Below are 24,138 nucleotides of genomic sequence, written 5' to 3'. Positions count from 1 at the left end.
AGCTCAGTGGTTGAGCACCTGCTTTGCACATATAAGGTCCCAGTTTCAATCCCTGGTATCACCCTCCCAAATAAATAAACAGATAGACAGACAGACAGACAGACAGACAGACAGACAGATAGATAGATAGAGATAGATAAAGCAAAGTCAATACCAAATATGACTTTAGGAGAACCTGGTAATGTCTTAATATCCTACTGCTGCTGTAACACATCACCACAATTTTTGTGGCTTAAAACTATACAAATTTATTATTTTCCTGTTCTGGAGGTCAGAAGTCAAAGTCAGTCTTATAAGGCAATGGTTGAGGTGTCAGCAGAGCTGTGCTCCTTCTGGAGGCTCTAGGGGAGCACCTGTTTCCTCACCTTTTCCATCTTCTAGAGGTGGCCCACATTCCTTGGCTCATGGTGCACCAATCTGATCTCTGCTTCTGTCGTCATGATATCTCCTTCTCTGACCCTCATTCCCCTGCCTCCTTAATGTGATGACATCAGGCCCACCCAGTTAATCCAGGATGACTTCCTCATCTCAAGAGTCTTAATTTAATCACATCTGCAAAGCCCCTGTTGCCAAGCAAGGTAATGCAGTCACAGGTTATTGAGATTAGGCATAGACATCTCTGGGGATGGTATTCTATCTACCACAGCTGGTCAAAGTCAGAAGAAGGCAAAATTTTTAAACTGAATGTTTGTTTTTGACAATATTCTTTCATAAATTGTAACAAACATTTCACAACAACGCAAGGTGTTGATGGAGGGTTGATGTATGGGACCCCTGTGTGATGCTTTGTAAGTTCACAACTTTTATGATACACTTGTTTATGTATGTTCATATATAAATTATATAAAGATAGTAACAATAGGGTTTGTTGGGGAAAAAATACTTTGGTTAGTAGGAATATTTTGACAATGTTCTTTAATCATTAGTTAAAAAGGTTTAATAGCAATGCAAGTTATTGGTGGTAGGGTGAGTTATGAGAGCCCTATATGATGTAATGTATGTTTGTTTTATAAATTTACAACTATTGTTATACACTAATTGTTCATGTATGTTTTTGTATGAGTGATATACATCAGTAAACTAATTTTTTTTAAGTAAAAAAAAAAAAAAACTGAATGTTTGAGACACGTGGGTGGAGGCCCACATGTTTCAGGCCTTGAGGAACAAGGAGGAGGTTCACCAGACTGTAAGAAGTATGAGGAGACAATAGATTGAACATGAAGCAACCCCTTAAAACGTGGTCACACCTCTAAAGGAGCAACTCCAATGTGGAGGACCTTCAAAGTAAGAGAAGAAACAACAGAGGAAAAGGGAGATCCATGGAATCAGTGCCAAGAAGGGCATTCTCAAAGCCTTAACCAGAGTCCATAGTTATTAAACTGAAATCACCTATTTGGGGCATATTATTCCGTTTCAGACAGAGTATATTTAGTAACAAGAATAAAGCACCAGGGTGTATATACTACTAAGATACTCATGTTTCTGATTTTATGCAATCAAAGAATTTTAGAGTTAGAACCTGTCAAGTGATAAAGGAGCTTTTGTCCCAGAAACTGAAAGCTGGTTTAATGCTGGAAATGGGTTACTGTAACACATGATATAAAGAGATAGAAAAGGAGGAGGAGACATGATTATCTCAATACTGTTATCTCAAACAAATATTATGAAATGGTTGGTTTAAACAACAGGAATTTATTGGTGCACGGTTTTTGAGGTTAGAAGTCCTAACTCGAGGTATCAGCAAGGCTGTGCTTTCTCCTCGTAGGCTGTAGCATTCAGCTCTTCTGTCACATGGCAATGCATTTCTTCTTTCTCTTCTGGTCCCACCGACTTGCAGCTTCTGGATCTTTCCATGGCTTTTTCCTAACTCTGAATTTCAATTTACTTATAAAAGACTCCAGTAATCTGGATTAAAGCCCAATTTGACTGAGTTTGCCACACCTTAACAAAAAATAACATCTTCAAAAGATGTTATTCATACCTATAGGAATGTAGGTTTCTACTTACAGGAATGGATTAAGAGGTTTTTATTTTCTGGTTTACATGCTTCAATCTGCCAGAGACACTAAAAAGGCACTTGACAAGGAAAAAAGTAAGAGAGGGAGGAAGAGGAAGGAGGGAAAGAAAAAAGAAATTTTAAAAGCTAGCAGTAGGTGACTGCTAAGGGGTGGAGTTTTACTCTTTGGAGTAATGCAATTGCTCTAAAATTTTTTGTAGTGATGAATGCACAACATTGTTACAAGATTAAAGCCATTGATAGTACACTTTGGATAGATTGCATGGAATGTGGCTATATCAATAAAACACCTTTTAAAATAAAATAGTAATAACTAGCAGAACTCCTAGGAACTTTTAAACAGATAGTCACACAAGTACTCAAAAATATATGACCAAGGAGACTTGGCAGAAATAAAAGGCAAAATGATTGGAAAGAAATAGGCAAATTGCTTGCAGACAGAAGAATTTCTATCCAGAAAATCCAATAAAATAAATTACAAAATTATTAGAGATCAAAAAATCACTTCTTCAAAAAAATTTATTTGAAATTATCTTTCCTACAAAACAACAATAACCAGAGTTATAATATATAATAGGGGGAAGTTTACTCCTAGAAAACGTAAAACACCTAAACATAGCCCTGAGAAGATACGTGAACAAACTAGAATACAGAAATATCATGAACTTTTACTAAAAGACATAAAAGAACACTTAAAGGAGAAAAAACACCATATTCTTGGTGGAAACATCTCAGTATTATAAACTGAAAATTTGTTCCAAATTAATTTATAACACGATTTTGTATAAAACAATGTTAATCAAAAGCCCAAATCTTTTGTTCTTATTCACTTCTCTCCCACATTTGTTACATTATACTTAATTGTATTTTATTTTGAATAGGTTACCACCTGCAGCTCAGACCCATCATCTTTTACCACAAATCAACCCTCCCTATTACCCTATATTTAGCAAGAGGAAACCATCGCACTTCTAGGTCACCTAGGATTAAAACTGTTTTTTGTTTCTGTTTTAATTCCTTCTACTTAGCTCACCTATAAACAGTCAGTACTGTCCAGACATTCTTCTTAAAGTTAAAACTGTCCCTTCCGTTCCATTTCTATTACCTAATCACCTTAACTTATATTTGTATAATATTCTGCACACCATTATCCATATTAATGTTTCTAAAATACTACTTTCATCATTTTTTTCCAGGTTTTCAAATTACATTTAATAACTCTACTGGGTGACCTTAAACAAGTCATTTAATCACTGGGCCCCAGTTTATTCATTTGTATAATGGGGATGAAATCAGTACCTAACTCCTAGGGTTTTGATGAAAATTAAATAAATTAATAATTTTAAAGACAATTTTTTAAAGCATTTAAAACAGTTAAGTGTTTTATATGCATAATTGTTCTGTAAATCCACAATGTCTCTAATAAGAAATTTAAAAAACAATAAAGATAGTGAAATCATACTATGGAAAACTACCGAGACAGTGGTAAATTTGTAAAAGGCAGATAGATTTGGCATGGAAGGACGGCCACAACGTATTTTTGAGTGAAAGAAGGTTGAAGATTTCTATCATACACATACACAAATTCCTGGAAGAATAGAAGGGTACATAGGAGGCTAGTTACAGAGGACAGCATTTACTCCAATGGAATGACTTTGTATGACCATCCTATAATAAGCATGTGTTACTTCTGTACTTAAAGCTAACCAAAAACAAAGGGGCAGTGAGGAGGAGAAAAAGCTAAAAAAAAAATTTTAACTTTATTAGCTCTTATCTTACTTATCAAGAGACAACTTAGCAAGGGAAGAAATTGTATCATTGATGAGGAGACAGTGGCCACAGGAGTTGCTGAGGGCAGAGAGAGGGAAGAAGAGGTGTGATATGGGGCATTTTCGGGACTTGGAGATGTCCTGAATGATATTGCAGGGACAGATGCAGGACATTGTATATCCTGCCATAACCCACTGGATGGACTAGGGGAGAGTGTGAACTACAATGTAACCTATGGTTCAAGCGGTGTGGTATGGCAGTGCTCCAGGGTGTGTTCACCAAATGCAATGGATGTGCCACACTGATGAAAAGGGATGTTCTTGTGGGAGGACGGGTGAAGGAGAGCGGGGTAGATGGGAACCTCTTAAGTTTTTAAATGTAACATTTTGTGTGATCTATTTATCTTTAAAAAAAAATTTAAAATTTTTTAATTAAAAAAAGATAGCTCACTCATCAAAAGATAACTCTTTTGCCTTTAGTGGTTCAGATTAACCTTATTTGAATTGAATGAAACATACTGGTGACTTTTAGGTTGACAAGGAGTCAAATACTTGATTTGCAAATTAATCTTAAAGGCTACAGGGGGTTTTGTTTGTTTTTAATCCTGGGATATAGGCATCCTGAACGTTAGTCAGTAATCATTTAAGTAGTTTTGTGGGATATTCTAAAGGGATGAGACACAAAGGTTTCGATCTTAAGTATTGATGAAGATTAAGGGAACGCTCCCCTTTTCTTCAAACAACAAATCTCACTCTGACGCGGAAAATCTCCACAGAGACTTCCTGAATTTCCTCATCCCCTTGGGAATCTCTCTTTTTCAGAATCACTTCCACAAGCAAGAGAAAACATTCAGCGAGTTGTAAGTAAAGTCGAGTACATTTGAGCAATCCTTCCTCTCCACGGTTGTTCTCATTTAGGAGGTGCGGTCCCAGAGGGTTTGGGGTCTGTAAGGGGAGCCCCCGTTTATGAGGAGTGGCAGGAAGGAATTGTTCTCAAAGAAATGAATTACACCGTGCCCTCTAACCACTTAGGCACCTGCCTTGTCTTGAAATCCAGCGTGCTGTTTTCATCTGTCATCACCGGGTTTCCTTGGGCCCCAGGAAGCTAGGCCTCCGCCACCACCTCGGTGACGCGGCTAATGCCAAGTCTCCCAGCTGCCGCAATTACAACCACCCAGCCGACTCCTTTAAGAAGCTGACTCACGTGGATACTGTGTTGTGTGCGCTCAGCTGGGAAGGGGGTGGATCTTAAGCCTCGCCTCATTGGCCGGCTCAGGAGAGGGGCAGAGCTAGCCTCTTTGATTGGCTGTGCGCAGCCTAGCGGCTGGGTCGGGGGCGGGGCGAGTTGCCCCTTGCATAGCCTAGGTCTGAGGTTTCTGGGAGGGGTGGGCCGCGAAGCAAAGCGGAGCTGAGTGGGGGAGGGTGAGCCCGGGTAGGGGCGGGGCCGGGCGGAAGGGACTGAGTGCCCTGCGCGGGGCGGGGCCTTAGCCATGAAGGGTGTTTGGGGCCAACCAGGAGCGCATACTGCCTGGGGGGCGGAGCTACACCGGATGATTGACGCTGAGGCCCAACCAAGGGGAGGCGGGACCGAGGCCCGGGCCTGATCAAAGCTGAAGACTCGGGCGGCGGAGGGGCTTGGTCCCAGCCGAGGAGCGAGGAGCCGTCGAGGGCCGCGGGCCTCCCAGCCGCTCGGGGTGAGTACGCGAGCGGGGCTGGGCGCGGAACCTGTCAGGGGCGGGCGTCCTCGAAGCGCTCGGGCAGCGGTCCGGGGCGGGGGTCCGCGGCGGGAGGTGCCCCTTCCTCCACCCGCGGCCTCCTGCGGGCGGGCCCCCGGACCGACGGGCCGACCGCTTCCTCTTTGTGAGGCCGGGCCCCGCCGCTGCCCTCCCCCCAGCGCTGCCCGGCGGCCTCAGGCGCCGTGTCCGCGGGCTGTTCGGCCGGCGCCCCGCCCCCACCCGCCGCAGTGTCGGGGGCGCGCGCTCCGGGCCCCGCGCAGTCGAGGTCGCCGCCGCCCGCGCCCCTGGGAGAAGGCCTGAGGAGTTGTGGAGTCGGGGGGTGTTTGGTGATTATGCCGCGGCCCTGCCTTCCATGGGGCCGCCCGTGGGGCAGGGGGCACGTCAGCCGTCCTAGCCTCTGGCTCCCGCAGAGCCCAGGCTGCCCGCGGCGGGAGGGCCTGCGGCGACTCCGGCGCTGGGCGCGGGGGTTGGGCTTCGCGGCCCGCGAGCGCCGGGGCGGGGCCAGGGCCCGGCGCGCTGGGACCCCCGCCCCGCGGTCTCGGCCGCTGTTTGTTGTGCGGGAGGAGGCCCTGCCGCCGCCGCCTGCGGCCGGGCACCGCCCTGCGCGATTGGCTCGCGGGCGTCACGTGCCGCCATCAGCTGTGGCTGCCCCGGCTGCGGGGGCGCTGGTGCGTCTTCCGGCGTCGGCCCGCGGGGCGCTCCCTCAATTGTCGCCGGTGGGCGTACTGTTGGCACCTCGGTGTTGCCCGCCGCTCTGCAGACAGTCAGGCCCCGCGAGTGTTGGCAACAGTGGAGGAGCTGGAAAACTGGAATACTACAAAGATCTGTCTATGCCTGACACCTTTCAGGCCTCCTTGCAAGGGAGAGCTCCTAAAGTCTGGAATTTGTGTAGAGCTCATTTATTTTAGAAGTATTCCTGTTTACAGAACCTTGCTGGAAATCCGAGGATTTTTATTCCCGATCTCTTGACAGATGGGAAACCTGAAGTAACCTCAGGCGAGCCTTGTGTTCTTGGAAAACAAGTAGATTTGCTGATGAAGCAACCGGGGGTAATAGGATATTCGTAACTTTACTCAGCTACGATATGGTAGCTGCAGTAGAACAAATACAACCTAAAAGGCACGCAGTGTTTCCTGGGTACGCATTTGTGCCAGATGTGAAGTGCTTGTGGATTTTTTTAAAACATACCTGTACTTGGCTTAAGTAAGAAGGAAATTAAAAAGAATTTACAACTTTTTCTCTGGAAGTTAACAGTTGGTAAAACTATAGACAAGTAACAACACAAAGTTATATTTTAGTAGATTATGAAATGACTCCCATAGGATTTGAAAAATGGAGCAGTGAGAAGTGTGAGCAGGAGTGGATAGGAGGTATTCTGAAGTGGGTTGGTATTGATTAGACCTGGAAACTATTAGAGGCAGTGGGTCACTGCTGGGCAGATGGGATGTTAGGAAAAACAGGCCTGAAGCATTCACAAACTGGGAAGGTTGAAGCCTGTAGAGTTTGGCAGGCAAACTTTTTCCATGTATCCCTTTTGTCTTTTTGTGTGTCTATTTAGAACACCAGGAAGAACATAAACTCCTCGGAAGGGACTGATGTCTACATTTATTTCACCCTCACCAGCCCAGTGCTTAATACGGGCTTAGAGGTTGACCTTTTTTTTTTTTTTAAGCTTATCCCTAGCAACCATATTATCTCTAGGACAGAGAGGTGATGAAAAGTGCTCAAGTAAATTGTTGAACTCTGTATGGGGAAACTAAACTAATTTTTAAATGTATCTTTTCTAAACAAGGTTGGTAAAACATGTGACTTTCACAATAATGATATCTGGTTGGATCGTTGAGAATTTTTCCCTAGACTTTTGTTATTTGACTTCTTTTGCTCTACTTAAGTAATGGGAGACAAGAACAGGGAAAGGAAATAAGGCAAAAACTACATCTAAAAAGAAATTATCTATGTATGTTTCTTTTAAAAAAAGAAATACAATAAAAAGAAATTAAACCAGCTGCTACTCCTCAAAAAACAGCCCATGAGACAAAAAGCTGCTCCTAAGTATAGCCATAAGGTGTGAAGATAGTCCTAAATATATTTTTGTCTGGAATATCATATTTTTGTTTATAAAAGCAATTTTATGGAGATATTCACATACTGTACAGTCCATCCAAAGTGTACAACCAAGGGCTTTTTCTATAATCATAGTGTTGTGCTCTCATCACCACAGATAATTTTAGAACAATTTCGTTACTCAAAAAAAAAAAAACTCCACACCCCCTTAGCAGTCAGTCGCCTCTCAATCCCTCTGTTCTTCCCCAGCTCTACATAACACTAATTCCATCTTTATAAATTGATCTATATTTACATTTATATAAATGGAATCATGCAATATGTGGAATATCATTTTAAGTTCTACATTGCCTAAATAGTTATATAAATTAATATCATTTCTCTGGTAATCCTGCATAGTAATTTCTGGGTACTATAGGAACTGAACCTTAACTTGACACCTGAATCAGGAAGCCAGGTGGTTAAGTTAAAGTCCATTCCAACCAATTAGAGGACTGTTTGATTTATAGTATATTTATAGCATATTTATATATATTTTTATATATAAATATATAGCATATTTATAGTATATTTATAGCATCACAACAAATGGGATAGTGAACTTGCCATTTCAGACAGCGTTTTGGGGAGATTGCAAATTCAGGTTGTTCAGCTGACTCAGTTACATGACTCATCTTATTTTCTAGTAATGACTAAGCAAATAAATATTACAGAAATATGTAAGCTTGGGAAAAAAACTTAAGTATATTTTGGGGGTGAGGGAAGGAATTAAAACATACATGTAACATGTAAGAATTTACAGTCAAATGAAGACTTCATTCTATAAACAGCATAATTTGTCCCAGCAAAGTAACCTGGTCCAGTATTGTAAAAATTAGCAAAAGGAAAGCACAGCTTTCTTGTGTCACTAAAACCTTCATGACTTGGTAAATATTTTGTACGAAAGCTGGGAAAGTGGTTTTATGGATCCAACTCAATTTATTATTTTCCCTTGTAGATTTTATTTATTTAAGAACTATATATTCACACATAAACATATGTAAACAATAAATGTATAGTAATAGTTGTGAACTTTTAAAACATACATAGCATCGTACAGGACTCTGATAACTCACCCTACCACCAATACTTGCATTGTTAAACATTTTGAACTAATGATTAAAGAGCATTGTTAAAATATTTTACTACTAACCAAAGTATTTTCCCCAACCCATCTTATTATAATTATCTTTATAGAATTTAACCCAAAATCAGCTATAGAAATAGTTGATGAAGTTACAGTAGCATTAAGTATTGATTATTATGGTAGCTAATCCAGCACTGTTAAAATTTCTTTGGATTTTGTTCCTTTGTGTAGAAGAGGAAAGAGACAAAAACCAGATATACAAGTGTGCTTCTACGTTTCCATTTTAGCAGAATCCTTGCAAAACAAACCTCCCCTGAAAAAGGCAGATTCTTTTAACCCTTTGTGCATTAAGCTCCTGCATGCTTAAATCCTGACTAGGAAAGTCTTTGTACTTTGCCCTTACCCACCACTTTCTGGAGTTGTATCTGTCCAAGGATGGAGCTCCCTGGTGGAGTGTACAGATCTGTAGTCTGTGGAAATGTCCTAGGGGGGATTGTTCCTTTACTGAGTAAAATCCTCGCTTTAAACTGGTTGTTATCCCATCAGAGGGTCCTCAGAGATGGAAATAGACAACCTTATTCTTCTCATACCTCCTGTTTGGGGCCTGGGATGTGGTGTCAAGTTTGAATGGGATTACTATTATAGGGAGGATTAGGGAGGACAAGTTTGTTTTTTTTGTTGTTGTTGTTTTGTTTTGTTTTTTTAGCAAATCACTTTTATTGATACATATTAATAAAACAGTCCATCTAAACTGTACAATCAATGGTATTTGGCATAATCACATAGGTGTACATTCATTAATTCAGTCATTATTAGAAGAACATTTTCATTATTTCAGTAATAAAAAACAAAAAAATTCATCACCTCTCAATCTCTATGCTTCTGCTATACATAGCTGCTATGGCTGACTATTCTTGCATATTTATTTATCTATTTCAAAGCAGTTTTATTGAGATATAGTCATATACAGTCCATCCAATGTGTATAATCATTGGCTTTTGGTCATTCATCGCCACAAACGAGTGCCTATTTTTAGACCTAAAACTGACTCCGAATTTGAGCTGTGTATTAGTCAGCCAAAGGGGTGCTGATGAAAAGTATCAGAAATCTGTGGGCTTTTATAAAGAGTATTTATTTGGGCTAAAAGCTGACAGTTACAAGGACCTGAAGAGTTCAACTCAAGGCACCATAAGAGGTACTTTCTCACCAGTCACCTGCCACATGTTGAAGCAAGATGGCAGGCATCTGTGACTGGTCTGCCCATCCTTCTTCCTTTTAAGGCCCAGCTGCTTTTGATCTCAGCTGTAGGCTGGCATAGGGTTCATTTCTTTCCAGGCTTGCTCAGTTGCTCAGCTGCAAACTATCAGATGAATGGCTCCTCTCTCCCTAGGGCTCTAGGATCAAAACTGACAAAAGTTCTCTTCTTGTGAGGGCGGGATTCTATCAGCCTGCCAAGGGGGTGGGGACTTAATCCAAGTCATACCTTACTTAGGTTGCATAAAAGGCCCCAAATTGATTTGATCAAGTAAACTTAAAACCTTTGAATTTAACACAATCAGAGGGTATCACACCCAGAAGAAGAATAATCCAGTTTACAAACACAGTCCTCTTTTTGGAGGTTCATAAATAATCTCAAACTGCCACAAACTGCCTCAAAAGATTTCTAATTTTATTCATGCTTGTGATTCCTGTCATCTGGTCACTTAGCTTTGCAGTATTTAACAGGAGGTAAAGCTGGTAAATTGTTACTGTTTAGTTTCATCTCCTTTCTGGTCCTTGCTTTCCTCATCTATAATTGGGGGTGGAAATGGGAGTGCTAAGCACTAAAGGTAATCTAGTTTTGCTGACCTTTTTTTTTTTTTTAAAGATTTATTTTATTTCTCTCCCCTCCCCCTGTTGTCTGCTTTCTGTGTCCATTCACTGTGTGTTTTTCTGCGTCCACTTGCATTATCAGGTGGCATCAGGAAACTGCGTCTCTTTTTTGTTGTGTCATCTTGCAGCGTCAGTTCTCAGTGTATGCAGCGCCACTCCTGGGCAGGCTGCGCTTTTTTCACACGAGGCAGCTCGCCTTGCGGGGGCGCATTTCTTGCGCGTGGGGCAGCAGCACTGCCCGTGGGCCAGCTTACCACACGGCTCAGGAGACCCTGGGTATCGAACCCTGGACCCTCCATAGGGTGGGCAGATGCCCTATCGGTTGCGCCATGTCCCGTTCCTTTGCTGACCTTTTGATTTAGCACTGACTGTGTGCCTGGCACTGATCTCAGGATGTATTTTTCCCCACTGAATTCTCACAGCTCACAAGTGGATATTGCTATGGCCATTTTACAGATTAAGATGCAGAAGATACCTTGCCCATAATTTATCCTGCTATATGGGGCCGAACTGAGATTTTAACCCAGATGGTCTGATACCAGAGGTCGTGCCCTTAATCACCACAGTGTATATCACCTAAAAATCTACTCTTTACCATCATGAACATTATATTTTTGACTAAAATAAACCGTAGTCTTCCTGGAAGAAAAACACACACACGAGTTAGTGTTATGTGTTTTAGGGTGCTATGGCATCATTTTGTAAATAACCATTTCAAAGTACTAATCAGTACCTTGTTGCAAGGTTTCTCTACCGGTGCAGAACAGTACTTAAGTAAGTGAAAATAAGCATTTCTAGTATCCCTTTAAGAATCTGGACTACATTGTTTAAGTCCTGGGGGTGAGGAGAGGAGGAGGCAGCAGCTTTTTATAGTTAATAGTCATCCTGCTGAGCTGGTTACAGTAAATTAAGGATTTTAGCTAGAAAATTCATGAGAAACTGAGTGGAATTAAACTCATGGTCAGATACCCTTAGTGATCCTTAAACCTGAATGCCAGCAAGTGTTCTATTTTTCTGGGAAAGGCTTTCTGCTTTCCAGGTGAAATATTCTTTCCCTGTCAGAATATGTTTTTAAGCAGCAGTCAGCAAATTTTTTTTTTTTTAATGTAAAGGGCCAGATAGTAAATACTTTGGACTTTGCAAACTACAGGGTCTCTGTTAAAATTATATTTGTGAATACTGAAATTTGAATTTTGTATAATTTTCAAGTGTTCACAAAATATTTTTATTTTTCCCCCCAACCACTTAAGAGTATATAAAAACTTGTTAGTTTGTGATATATACAAAAACCACGTTATAAGCCAGATTTGGACCACTGTCCTTAGTTTGCTAACGCCATTTTTTGAGGAAAATACTTAACAATGAGCTAGACTATTGAACAAGATGCTATATTTCATATTAGTATATGGTTAAGAAACTAATAGCCTTTTTAGAAATTAGCTTTATTGAACCGGAATCAAATTAGGAAATTAGATAGTCCATAATGTCTCATATGAAAAATAATGCATTCCCGGAGACTGTCTTTCATGGGTTCCTGAAAGAAAAATCCTAATTGGATATGTATCAGGCAATTCTATATGAAGTTAGAGGTCCTAAAAATATGATTATGTCACCAGTGTCTCCGGGTAAAATAGAAACTGAAAGTTCTAGAAAGCTAAATGTGCTTTTTGTTGGAAGGAGAGGAAATTGAAAACAATTACTAAAATGTGATTTACATATCCTTTATGAATCTTATTTATTTTCAGCCTGGCCTCACTGTCCTCAGTAATTTCAAGTAAATCAGGAATAAACCCCAGTTAAATAACCAAATTTGCTGTTTTTTAAATTGTGACCTTTTGAGGATTTTAATAACCTGGAATTTAGGAAAAGCTAGTCCCAAGTTGACCTTATTTATAAAACTTAAGAATATTAAGTTACTGTTTTTTTACTGCAAATGTTGAAAATGAAGAGAGTATTTTAACTTAAGCTTTAACTATGTATGAGTTTGGTTTAATTTTGGCCTTTATAAACATGAACTTCTACAGTGACAGATACCAAAGCTCATATTTTTATTATTATTTAGGGACAAAGTAACATTAGCCATCTCTGAAAACAGTTCACTCTCAAGGTGTTTTAGAAATATGTAACTGAAGAGATTTGGAACTCCCCAAAATCCAAGCAAGGTGGTCTTGGTATCTGGGGAATATTTTGGATGTAAAAAAACAGAGCAGAGGGAAGCAGATGTGGCTCAAGAGATTGGGCTCCTGTCTGCCATGGGGCAACTGAGGCAACAGAAAGAGACACAGAGGAGAGGCAATAAGAGACACAGCAGACCAGGGAGCTGAGGTGGTGCGAGAGATTGAGCGCCTCTCTCCCGCTCCGGAAGGTCATAAGATCAGTTCCCAGCGCTGCCCAAATAGAAGACAAGCAAACACAGAAGAACACAGCAAGTGAACACAGAAAGCAGAGGTGGCAAGCCCAAAAACAGTGGGGGGAGTGGGGGAGAGGTACATAAATAAATAATCTTTTTAAAAAGAAACAAAAACAGAGCAGATCAGTGGTTGCCTGTGGGCTAGAGGTGAGAAAGGAGATTGCAGACAGGTGTGAGAATTTTGGAGGGGCCTGGTGATGGAAACATTCTAAGCTGGTTTGTGGTGATGTAGCACAGCTTTGTATAAATTTACTAAAAGACATTTGTACACTTAAAAGTTTTTAAAACAATCAGCTGTATTCTGTCCTGTCAGAAAAAAAGTTTTCAATGTTTGCAGAGGAGCAGTCTCAGCTTTTAGAAGGATATGGCTGAAGCACCTGTCTTTAACCATATTTTTGTAGTGCACAAATATACTGACACCTATGAATGTATGTTGGACTTAAAATAGTACATAATTCCTCTACAAGAGGTTGATTTATCTAGAAGTGAAGAGAGCTTGAATTAAGTCACTGATGAGGGGGAAAGAGGGAAGATCTTCAAAAGTGATTTAAGAGGTATTATCAATTTTGCAAGAGTTAAAGAAGCTGGCAGAGTTTAGGTCTAGTTCAGGAGATTGCATAATTAGGATTGCCACAAACCAAAATATAGAGAGGTACAAGAGGAGGGAGGAACGGTGTGTAATAAATCTGAGGGAGCAAGACAGTGAATTGGGCAGCCCCAAGCATTCTGATCTCTAGAGAGTAAGTAATGAAAATAATCTGGAGCAAGCTTTATTCCGATCTCAGCTTATCTACTTTTAGAGAGTTGCACAATTTCTTCTGTAAAATTGGGGTAATAAATACCTACTTTTTAAAAAATTGTCCAGATTAAATGAATTATATGAAGTACCAAGTTCAGGGTCTCATACATTAGACACTAAATAATTACTAGGTCTAAGGGAGAGGTTGATCTGTCACCTAGATCCAGAGAAGCCTGATCAATCATATTTAAGTGGCGTGTCTTTTTTTTTTTTTCCTGGTATGGGGGTCAGGAATTGAACCCGGGACCTCATAAGTGGGAAGCTAGCATTCAACCACTGAGCTATACCAGCTCCCCGAGTTGGTTCTTTTGTTTGTTTTTAGTTTTTAGGAGGTACTAGGTATCGAACCCGGGACCTCATACATGGGAAGTGGGCGCTCAGCCTTTGAGCTACCACTCCCCAAAATATGTTTGTTTGTTTTTTGGAGGTACAAGGCATCAAACCATGAACTCATGTATGGGAAACAGGCACTCAACCTCTTGAGCTACATCTGCTCCCTGAAGTGCTATGCCTTAAGTGTTTTAATGACTTTCCTCCTTAAATTAATAAAGTATCATCCCAATTGATCTCACCCTCTTGAGACTTTGGCTAGTAAGTCAATACAAGGTGAGTTTCTGACCTTTTTTGAGGTACCATGGTCAGGATTGAACCCTGGATCTCGTATGTGGGAAGCTGGTGCTCAACCACTGAGCCACATTGGCTGGCTTCCCTGAGTTGTTTGTTTTTGTTTGTTTTTGTTTTTGTTTTTTCCAGGAGGCACTAGTAACCAAATCCAGGACCTCCCGTGTGGGAGGCAGGCGTTCACCAGCTTGAGCCACATCTGCTTCCTCCAGAGATATTTCTACATCCTAAAATCCTTTCACAGCACATGATGTTTTGCCTGCTTCTTCTGCTAAGTTCCATGGCATTCTAGATTTATCTTTTTGACAAAAACTGCATTTTACTGTTATATATATATGGTATTCTATAAATGGCAACTACAGCCAGGAATAGCATAACATAAGGGTCTGCCCAGATATTTCTGGTCCTGGTAATGAATCATATAATTGAGTCCAATAAAAATACTTTGTTAAAAGAGTAAAAAATAGACTGACTTTAAAGCAGTGGTCAAGTGAAGCAGAGAAGAGACTGAACAGATGAAGAAGGCATTGGGGCAGTTGCAGCTTCCACTCAACTCCAGTCACTTATTGCCATACATGCCTCGTGTTGCCAGGTCTCCCTGTTGTTAAAAATTAGAATCCCAAAATACAGGCTTTTTAATGAAATCTCCGAATTTTTCATATAGTCAGCTCAAGTGATTTTAATAAAATAAAAACTTGTTTCCCAAATAAAACATGTCCACATATGTTTTGTGAGGGTAGGGTTTTTTGCTGTTTTGCTCACTGCTGTATTCTTAGGCCCCCACCTGAATTCAGCCTGCAGGCCTTAAGTTTGCTAACTCTGATCTATAGTAAAAGCAATGTGTGTTGCTAAGTATCTGGAAAAAGCAATTCTATAATCTTAATAAATGAAAGTACCAGCATTAAGCCTTATCTTTTGTTATTTTGAAGAAATGTAATCAGAACACTAGATACAGTATCTTTTTTTTTTCCTATCCCTTCTTCCCCCCTTCTCCCTTTGTCTGCTGTGTCCTTTCCCTGTGTGTTCTTCTGTATCCACTGGCATTATCTTGTGGCACTGGGAAGCTGCGTCTCTTTTTTGTTGCATAATCTTGCTATGTCAGCTCTCCATGTATGCAGTGCCTCTCTTGGGCAGGCTATGCTTTTTTCATGCAGGGTGGTTCTCCTTGTGGGGTGCACTCCTTGTGTGGGGGGGACCCCTATGCGAGGATGCCCCTGCGTGGCAGGGCACTCCTTGCACGCGGCAGCACTGCATGTGGGCCAGCTTACCACAAGGGTCAGGAGGCCCTGGGGATTGAACCCCGGAGTCTCCATATGGTAGATGGACACTCTATCAGTTGAGCCACGTCCACTTCCCATAAATACAGTATCTTAAGCCCTGTGTTTTCAGCCCTGGGTCTGTTAAGTCGTTCCTGTTAGTGCACTGGTGTTCCTTTTACTGCTATGAGTTGTTAATTATTCACCATTTGTTTCTTGGGTTTTTTGTTGTTGTTGGTTTTTGTTGTTTGTGTGTTTTTAACAACTTTCTTTCAATTCACAAAAAAAGAACAGAAAAAGGCAGCACAGAAAGTTATGGAAACATTACTCCTAAAAAGTTCTTTTTAAGGCACTTTTATCTCATCTGACTCTTGATGGCTAACTCAGTTATTCCTCTAGTGTTCAGAAAGATATAGAGATGAACATAATATTAAATGACATAGTCAAGGCTTCATATTAATGGGGGAAAAAAAAACAGAAAAAATGCTTATTCATACCACTTTGCTTTTGCTACCATCACCGTTTGTTTTTTATTCCTTATTAAACTTCCATTACATGTTTAAGGGGAATCATAATAATCTTCATGATAATGACATATCTAATGATATTAAAACTGTCTAATGACTGGAGAGGTTCATAGATCTAAAAGGGAATGGAATTTCCTTGTTTTAATTTGTAAGGAAATTTCCCCAGATTTAAATTGGCAAAGATTCTGGAATTTTTTTCACAGTACGACTATATCACCTCTGCATGTTGTTTTATAGAAGGTAATGTTAAATACTTAAAATACAGGAGCTGATAATCACAACCAGAAGTAAATTCTTTTTTAAATAAAGCTATGGTATATTCCCCCCCCCCCACTCCCCACAGTTTCTCCTAGTTTTTATTACACAAAGAAAGGGGGCTCAGTCTTTCTTGGCAGCTGCTTTCCTCATGGTAGCCAGGACATTGCTCAGCTCTCTTCCTTGGCATGGATGTGTGTCCCCACCCTTTTCTTGATGAATTTGAGGGCCCGCTTGTCCTTGGAAACCTCGAGCAGCTCAGGGTAAAGCAGCCCACACACCTCTATGATCATGTCCACACAAACTTGGTGTGCTCGATAAGGTGCCCATGGCAGCAACGGTGCCTTCACTTGTTCCCATTCTTTGTCACCTTACGACCCTTGTTGAAGCCCATGATCTTGGGGTAGTGCAGAGCCATGGCTACTGCCCCTTCAATGGCTGCCACGGTGGAAGGCTGTGGTATATTCTTGACTATTCCCAAATCTTTAAAAATACTGTTTAGGGAAGCAGATGTGGCTCAACTGATAGAGCTTCTGCCTACCATATGGGAGGTCCTGGGTTCGATCCCTGGGGCCTGCTGGTGAAAAAGGAGAGAAAGTGTGCCTGCACAGCAAGCCAGTCCCTAAGTGAGCCAGTGCCCCGCAAGTGAGTCACGCAGCAAGATGATGACCATCAAAAGAGAGACAAGGGGAGAGTTGAGGTGAAGTGCAGCAGAAACCAGCAGCTGAAATGGCTTTCTCCCCATCAGAGGTCTCCAGGATTGAATCCTGGTGAACCCTAGAGGAGAGAAAATGAGAAGAGAAGACAACACAGACAGCAAAAACAGCAGGGAGGGAGGAGGGGAAGGGGGGAAATAAAAAAAAACAAAACTACTTTAAATTCAGTGCAGTTAATTTTCCTAATGAGTTGTATATATCATTAACTCTCCTAACTTTTGAAACACTGAATTATGATTATCTTAGTTTCAGAAGTTTATTTCAAAGCTTTCATTTTCAATACTGCACTATTTGTCTTGACTGTTGAATTGATAAGATTCTATCGTGGGTCATCTTTCCTTTCTTCTCTGTTCTTGTCCTGGGTTTATGCCAAGTCTCATGAGCACCTTTTTTTTTTTTCAGGTGCCTGGGTCGGCGATTGGACCCGGGGCCTTGTATATAGGAAGCCAGTGCACATCCACTGAGTCGCATCAGGGTTTTTCATTTGTTTGTTTTTAGAAGGCACTAGGAAACAAACCCGGGACCTCCCATGTGGGAAGCAGGTGCTCAGCCATTTGAGCCACATCTGCTCCCTCTTGAGCATCTTTTGTTCCCTCTTCTTGGTGCAAGGGTGCCAGGGTGGCAGTGTAAGGTGATGGAAGAGCTTTTGGCTTTGAGTCAGATGATCTGCATTCTAGTCCTGACTTTTTTATTTGAAAGTTGTGTTACTTTGACCAGTTAGTAATCTTTTCAGACTTGCTTTGGATAATCTGAGATGGGGTTGTTGTGAGGATTAGGAAAGAAGTAAGGCACCTAGTACAGTGCTTCAAAGATACCAGGCTCACTTACTAACATTCATGCTGTCACCCCTGAAACAGTTGTTGAAGCACTCAACGACCCCAGGCCTGCCTATTCTATGTTCTTGCTTTTTCCCTGTTTGCTCTTCTTGGGTACTTGATGGCCCCTTAATCTGATCATCCCACTCAAATTACACATGCTCAGGATGCATCATTTGTATACTTACACTTAAACTGTTAACCTTTTTCTCACCTCTCTGCCTGTACTTTTCATCTTCTTTTCCTGAAATTCCACTTTCTCCCAAACTTTTCAGAACAACCTAAGGAGAAGCAGCACCATTCCTTTGCCTTGCCTAAGTATATTTACTTCCCTGGCTCTCTGCTTCTAAAATGTTCTCATTTGGGGTATGGCTATTTGTTAAGTGCAAGAGCTTTGGATCCTTTTGTCCAAGGTCAGGTGTTTCACATATTTGAGAGTTGCAAAGCAGAGGTTACACCTAAATGGTTCTCTATGATGACACCCACAAAGTAGGTGCTAACAAATGTTTTTTATTATAACTTATTTCTTTTCCTTTTCCATTTGCTCCTAGGTTTTTAAAACTTCAGCTATAAAAATGGGCAGAATTTTCCTTGATCATATTGGTGGTACCCGTCTGTTTTCTTGTGCAAACTGTGATACGATCCTGACCAACCGCTCAGAACTCATCTCCACTCGTTTCACAGGCGCCACTGGCAGAGCATTTCTTTTTAACAAGGTTGGTGAGAAAACCAGTTTCATTTCCGAAGTCAATTCATTGGTATACTTGACATTAATGCCAAGACACCTGCCAGAGCTTGGAAGTTCCAGGAAGAGTCAAAATGAGGCTCTGAAAATATCGAAATGGTTGCCCACTAGCTCATCTAAGAGGGGACTTCAGGAAGACATTATTATAATGTGACTTCTGACCTTGAAAGTCTAAAAAATGTGCTATAAGAAGAAGGGTAGTCTCTGTTGCTTCCAGAAACGATCAGTGTCAGGATTTGGCAGTGACTTCAGCCCAGACTGGATGAAGTAGCTAAGATACCTCCTGCTCTATGTCACTGATGTATCTATATAGGGAGATAGCTGCATTAAGCTATCATAGGCTGACAGTGCTGTAAATCAGGATCATCCACTGAATTTACCTAGCTGTAGTTCTTGCTCACCAAGCATCCTAATGATTATAATTTGGCTTCTTACATTGGCTTGCCAATGGGAAGAATGTTTCCTGATTTGCAAAAATGAGTGTTCAGTCTGTCTGATTTTCTAATTTATGTCTCACTCTGAAACTAGTTGGTGTGATTTTGCCACTGGAGTCTAATGTGTACTAGTGAAATTGAATTTCCAAATCTTTTAGACTAAGGAACAGAACTAGTCCAAGATATTTCTCTTAGAAGTCCAGCTAAACTTTCTCAATTGGACATCCCTCTGATCCTTGTAGAAAGACTTTTTCTCTTCAAAGAATTGATAGTGTGTACCTCTTGATCTTTATTTAAGTGTGGAGCAGGGCTTGGTACACTAAGGCCCATAGGCCTTCCACTTATTTTTATAAATAAAGTTTCTTGGAGCATAGCCTTGATCATCACATGGGTATGGTTGTTTTCATGCTGCAAAAGTAGAGTTGAATAGTTGCAAAACAAAGTCCATATAGCTCTCAAAGTCAAAAAATATTTACTATCCTGCCTCTTAACAGAAAAGCAAAGTGTAGAGGGTTGTCATTTGTTCAGAATCACTGGAGATCTTATAACCACTGTTTTTAAACCCACTTGAAAACTATGCATTACAATATGTGGTCCTTGGTAGGCTTAGAGTATCCCGGTCTGTTTGTGTATATAAAGTTGACAGACTTTTCAATGGAATGAGTTTGTGTACAAGTTCTTTTATGTTGATTGCCTTATCTACACTCTTAAAATGTAGATCATTGAAATTGTGAAGGATTATAATTAGAGCCAAACCTGCATACTATGACTCCAAATACAGGACCCTTTGCAACAACACGGGAATGTAACCAGGATATGTAAATAGTGTGGCTTGGCCTAGTATAGTAATATATGATTGCATTAGTGTCCAGTGCAGTGCAAGTTCCAAAAGTCTACCTGTCCCAGCAGTTTCTCAGAATAGCACTTGGGATAGGTGTTGCAGGTTTGACAAAAGTAACAACTTCTGTTTGCTTTTCTGATGTTGTCTGTTATGGCACCAACCATAATACTGTGTACTTGTTTGGAAATAATTTACATGTTAACCTTACATGTATTTGCAATTTGTTTTGACATATTTCTTAGGTAGTTAACCTGCAGTACAGTGAAGTTCAAGACCGGGTCATGCTCACTGGCCGCCACATGGTTCGAGATGTAAGCTGCAAAAACTGCAATAGCAAACTGGGATGGATCTATGAGTTTGCCACTGAAGACAGCCAGCGCTATAAGGAAGGGCGTGTGATCCTGGAACGAGCCCTAGTTCGAGAGAGTGAGGGCTTTGAGGAGCATGTACCGTCTGATAACTCTTGAAGAAAAAGAGATAAATGCCATCTTTTCCCAGGTCTCCTTCACTGAAAACAAAAATCTACTTACATGCACTGTCACCTTAGCATCAGAGTCGGATTCATGAACTGTGGGACAAGAGGTTGTGAGAATCTTAAGATGGAACCTTTCTTCCTTTTTTTTTTTTTAATTTTCTATTTCCCATCCAACAGCTGTTGTAGAAAGAATATTATGCAGATACCTTTTTTTTTTTTCCTTATGTTTACATCTTGAGGCAAAATAGTCTTATCTGCAGCTATATTGTGGGCTATGTGAGGAGAAAATCTGGGCTATTAGAGTGAAAAACAGTGTGTTTCATGTACATTTTGAGAGGAAAATATGTCAAGAGCATGTTTTTTAAACTTATTTCAGCTTCATTTTTAAACTTTTTTTAAAAACCCAGTATTTCACCTGATTTGCTAGCTTCAGAGAAGAGATCCGAGTTTGTAACCAGCGCTAAAGGTTCAGTGTTAGTATGGCTTGTGCTGGCCGTTGTGCCATATTCTTGTTGGAGATGAACCATAGCACCAGAGCCCATTCTTCCTTGTCAGTCTTGACCCAGAGATGTCACCATTCCTAATTATTTATCACCACATAATTAGTGTTGATTGGAAAGTTTTTCTGAAATGGGGCAGAACTGCCGGTTGTCTTTCTTTTCTTGTAACTTAAGCATAGTAATATAAATAAAGAAATAGTTGGATGTTTTTGGTCCTGTGTTACTTAAAAAATCACTTTTTATAAGAGAGGAATATTTGTTAAGTAATTTTCATAGTGGTAAGTGTTTCTTTTCCTCTCTAAGCTAAATTTGACTATGTATAAGATATTACTCTTTGTTAAAGTCAAAGCGTACTGTTTAAACCCCACTGTGTTGCATTTAAAAAACAGTTGAACAGAATGTCAATGTGCACTCATGCAGGAAGCATTTAATCTGCATCTATTTTTAAAGAAGGGGGGGAAATAAAGCAGCCTGTCTAAAAATACTACTTTGCAGCACATTTAAGCTTTTCCCCCCTCAGTTTTGCATTCATTTTGACAAGTCTGTAGGGCCTAATAGTACCACGAAAGACTAGATCTCTCTCATTTGCATTATTTGTTCAGATTTTCCCTTAAAAGTTCAGCTATTGAAATTGAGACTGTACTTGGTCCCCTTGGTAGACAGGGATCAAATTTGACTCAGGGTATTGTTTTATCCCCAAATTCATGACATTATGAAGTATTAAAATATAAATGTTTCTTTACTCAAACTACTTCTAGATATTCTAGTATTTGCTTCTGGCAGAATAAATGGCACTAAGATTGGCTAATAATTTAAATGAATGAATGGCATTTTGAGTGCTCATTTTCTAGGTCTTTGTTTAGAAAATTTGCTTCAATTTAATTAGTGAAATCTTCCTGTCTTCGATATTAGAACTAACTTCTGAGTACAGTTAAGATTAAGTTCCTCTTATTTGCATTTGGACTCTGTTGGTTAGAGGCATAGGTCTCTGGTGAAGTATAATTTTGCATTTGAGATAAGTGGACAGAAATTCTTCCCATCCTCCCTTAACCTTTGGCAAAATCTGCAATCATTAAGAAACTGACCTTCATTCCCATTTGTTTGCATATACTGGTCTTTGATTATATGCAGATTCCTAGTAGCATGCCTTACCTACAGCACTGTGTGCATAAACTGTCATAATAAAGTATATTTTGTCTTGCATTGGTGCAATATTGCTAATTATTTTTCTACTGATCTTTTGTCTAGTGCTCATCTTGTCTTAATTTTATCTAAGAACACAAACATCCTACCTTTTGAGTGCTTATAACCTCAGTAAAATAGTAGTCTGTCTTTACCTCTGCTTAATTTACACCTGGAGACATTCAATGTGCCAGTATTAACTTTCCTAAGATTATTTTAACTCAGATACTAACAACTACAGTTTAGTATAAATGAAAAATAAAATGCCTTATTTGCTAGGTCACCTTTTAGGTATGGCAGGTAACACAGCAAGGAATCCCTCCCTCAATGCCTTCCTTTTAAAAACTATAGTACAATTCATCCTGTAGCATGCCCGCAGTCCATGTCTCCGTGTCTAGAACTATGTACTCTCTTCTTGCTTCTTAATAAACTTTTTACTCCCTTGCCTTAAAAAACAATTGGCAAAATAATAACTATGGAAAATCCAGTCAAATTGGATTCTTTGCTTGTAGAAAAACAAAAACACAGTTTACCATCCTTCCCTGTCTACATTTTTTTTTCTTTTTCTGTTCCTAGGTTTATTCAATACAATTCTTTAATTCTGTACAACAAAGTACAAATACGACATTATCTAAAGTGCTACAGAGTTACAAAACTCAAAACAGAAACCACTAATTAGAATGATTTTGCTTTGGGGTGGAAAGATTAACTAAACCAAATACAAGTGAACCTGTATTTATATACTGAAGTGTATGCAGATATAAGCTTTCCCTTTGAGGACTCCTTCAATCCTTCCAGTTTTCTTAGTTTTGAGTGGCAGTGGCTGTTGTGATCGTAAACCCTAATGGGAATATTTTGAATGTTAATTATGGAAAGATTTAAATTACAATTATGAGTGACTGTTTTGAAATTAGAGGGGAAAATAGCAGTATCTTACTTATTTCCTAAATTTACCCATTCATAAAAGTCACCTAGGATGTTTATATACAGTTGGGCCTCAGCCAGGATTAAGTCAGTCTCTAATTTTTGATGGGGAAGGATTGGGAAACTACCAATTATAAGACATTCAAAGACATGTCTGTGATGGTTCATTTCCACAATGGAGAAATATCCCACAGTTTAACCTGATGCCCACTAATTGCATGTCTTCTCATTGTCTTCCCAGCAGGAGCCATATGAAACCGAAACTCTTCTCCTAATCTAGAGAAGGTATAGGTGGGACGGGAGCAGGTCAAGATTAAACTGATAAACTCCTTTTAGGCTAGTATTTTGCATTGTTATGAAAATAATCTGTTTCTTGAAATAAGGCAGAGCTAAGAGTAGTGAATTGGATAAGTGGAAATAATATAAACTAGATGTTAATTATATGATTATTTTAAAATATTGGGACTTCCAAATTGAAACCTCTACAATAAGGTGTAAAATATAAATCCCAAAGAATTTCTGTGGTACTAGATACCACTTTACTAAGGTATTTTTATTGGTTTGTTTTGTTTATTTTAACTCATCCTCAAGTTTCTCAACAGTATGGAACTTGACCACCTGTGTGGCTTGTTAAATGTATGACTTATACCCCCATCACCTCCCCCAAAATTGAACTGGTGTCTGAGTTGGAGGCAAGAAATCCTTACTTTACCAAGTTCCAAAGGTAATTAATGGCTGCTTAATACAGGAGAATCACTAATCAAAGAGTTATTCATAACTCAACGTAATCTATAGTTTTGGTAGGTTACCATCTGTTAAAAATAGGTGTTTGTCACAGAAGTCTAACAGGCTTAGAAATGTGAAAAGAAAACAAGATTAGCCACCGCTGCCACAGTTACCTAGCAGAGCAGAGAAGGATCCTTGGCTGAGAGGAGGGAGAAGGAGGAGGAAGAGATGTATGACCTTGGGCAGATTCCTGGTACTTAGATGAATCTTGTAAGAATTTCTTAGAACAGCATGGTCAGTATTTCAACAGACACTGTGTGAGTACAAG

At 40.1% G+C, this 24,138-nt stretch overlaps 1 protein-coding gene and 1 long non-coding RNA gene across 2 annotated transcripts in view; one reads left to right on the top strand and one right to left on the bottom strand.

Annotated features, from left to right (window-relative positions):
* Window positions 1-5,008, bottom strand: part of LOC131275964 (uncharacterized) — an 87,996-nt gene extending 82,988 nt beyond the window's left edge. The window contains exon 1 of the long non-coding RNA XR_011647464.1: window positions 4,827-5,008. This is a non-coding gene — a long non-coding RNA (uncharacterized lncRNA). The remainder of the gene's footprint in view (window positions 1-4,826) is intronic.
* Window positions 5,009-5,336: 328 nt separating this feature from the next.
* Window positions 5,337-22,181, top strand: YPEL5 (yippee like 5). Its single transcript, XM_004452342.5, has 3 exons — window positions 5,337-5,480; window positions 18,535-18,699; window positions 20,246-22,181. Exons 2-3 carry the CDS (start codon window positions 18,559-18,561, stop codon window positions 20,468-20,470), a joined length of 366 nt encoding a protein of 121 aa, XP_004452399.1. The 5' UTR covers window positions 5,337-5,480; window positions 18,535-18,558; the 3' UTR covers window positions 20,471-22,181.
* Window positions 22,182-24,138: the final 1,957 nt, after the last annotated feature.

Source organism: Dasypus novemcinctus, chromosome 25 (assembly GCF_030445035.2).
Source record: "Dasypus novemcinctus isolate mDasNov1 chromosome 25, mDasNov1.1.hap2, whole genome shotgun sequence".
Classification (NCBI taxonomy): domain Eukaryota; kingdom Metazoa; phylum Chordata; class Mammalia; order Cingulata; family Dasypodidae; genus Dasypus; species Dasypus novemcinctus.
The sequence above is the reverse complement of the archived record's forward strand: the minus strand, read 5'-3'. Positions and strand labels throughout refer to the sequence as shown.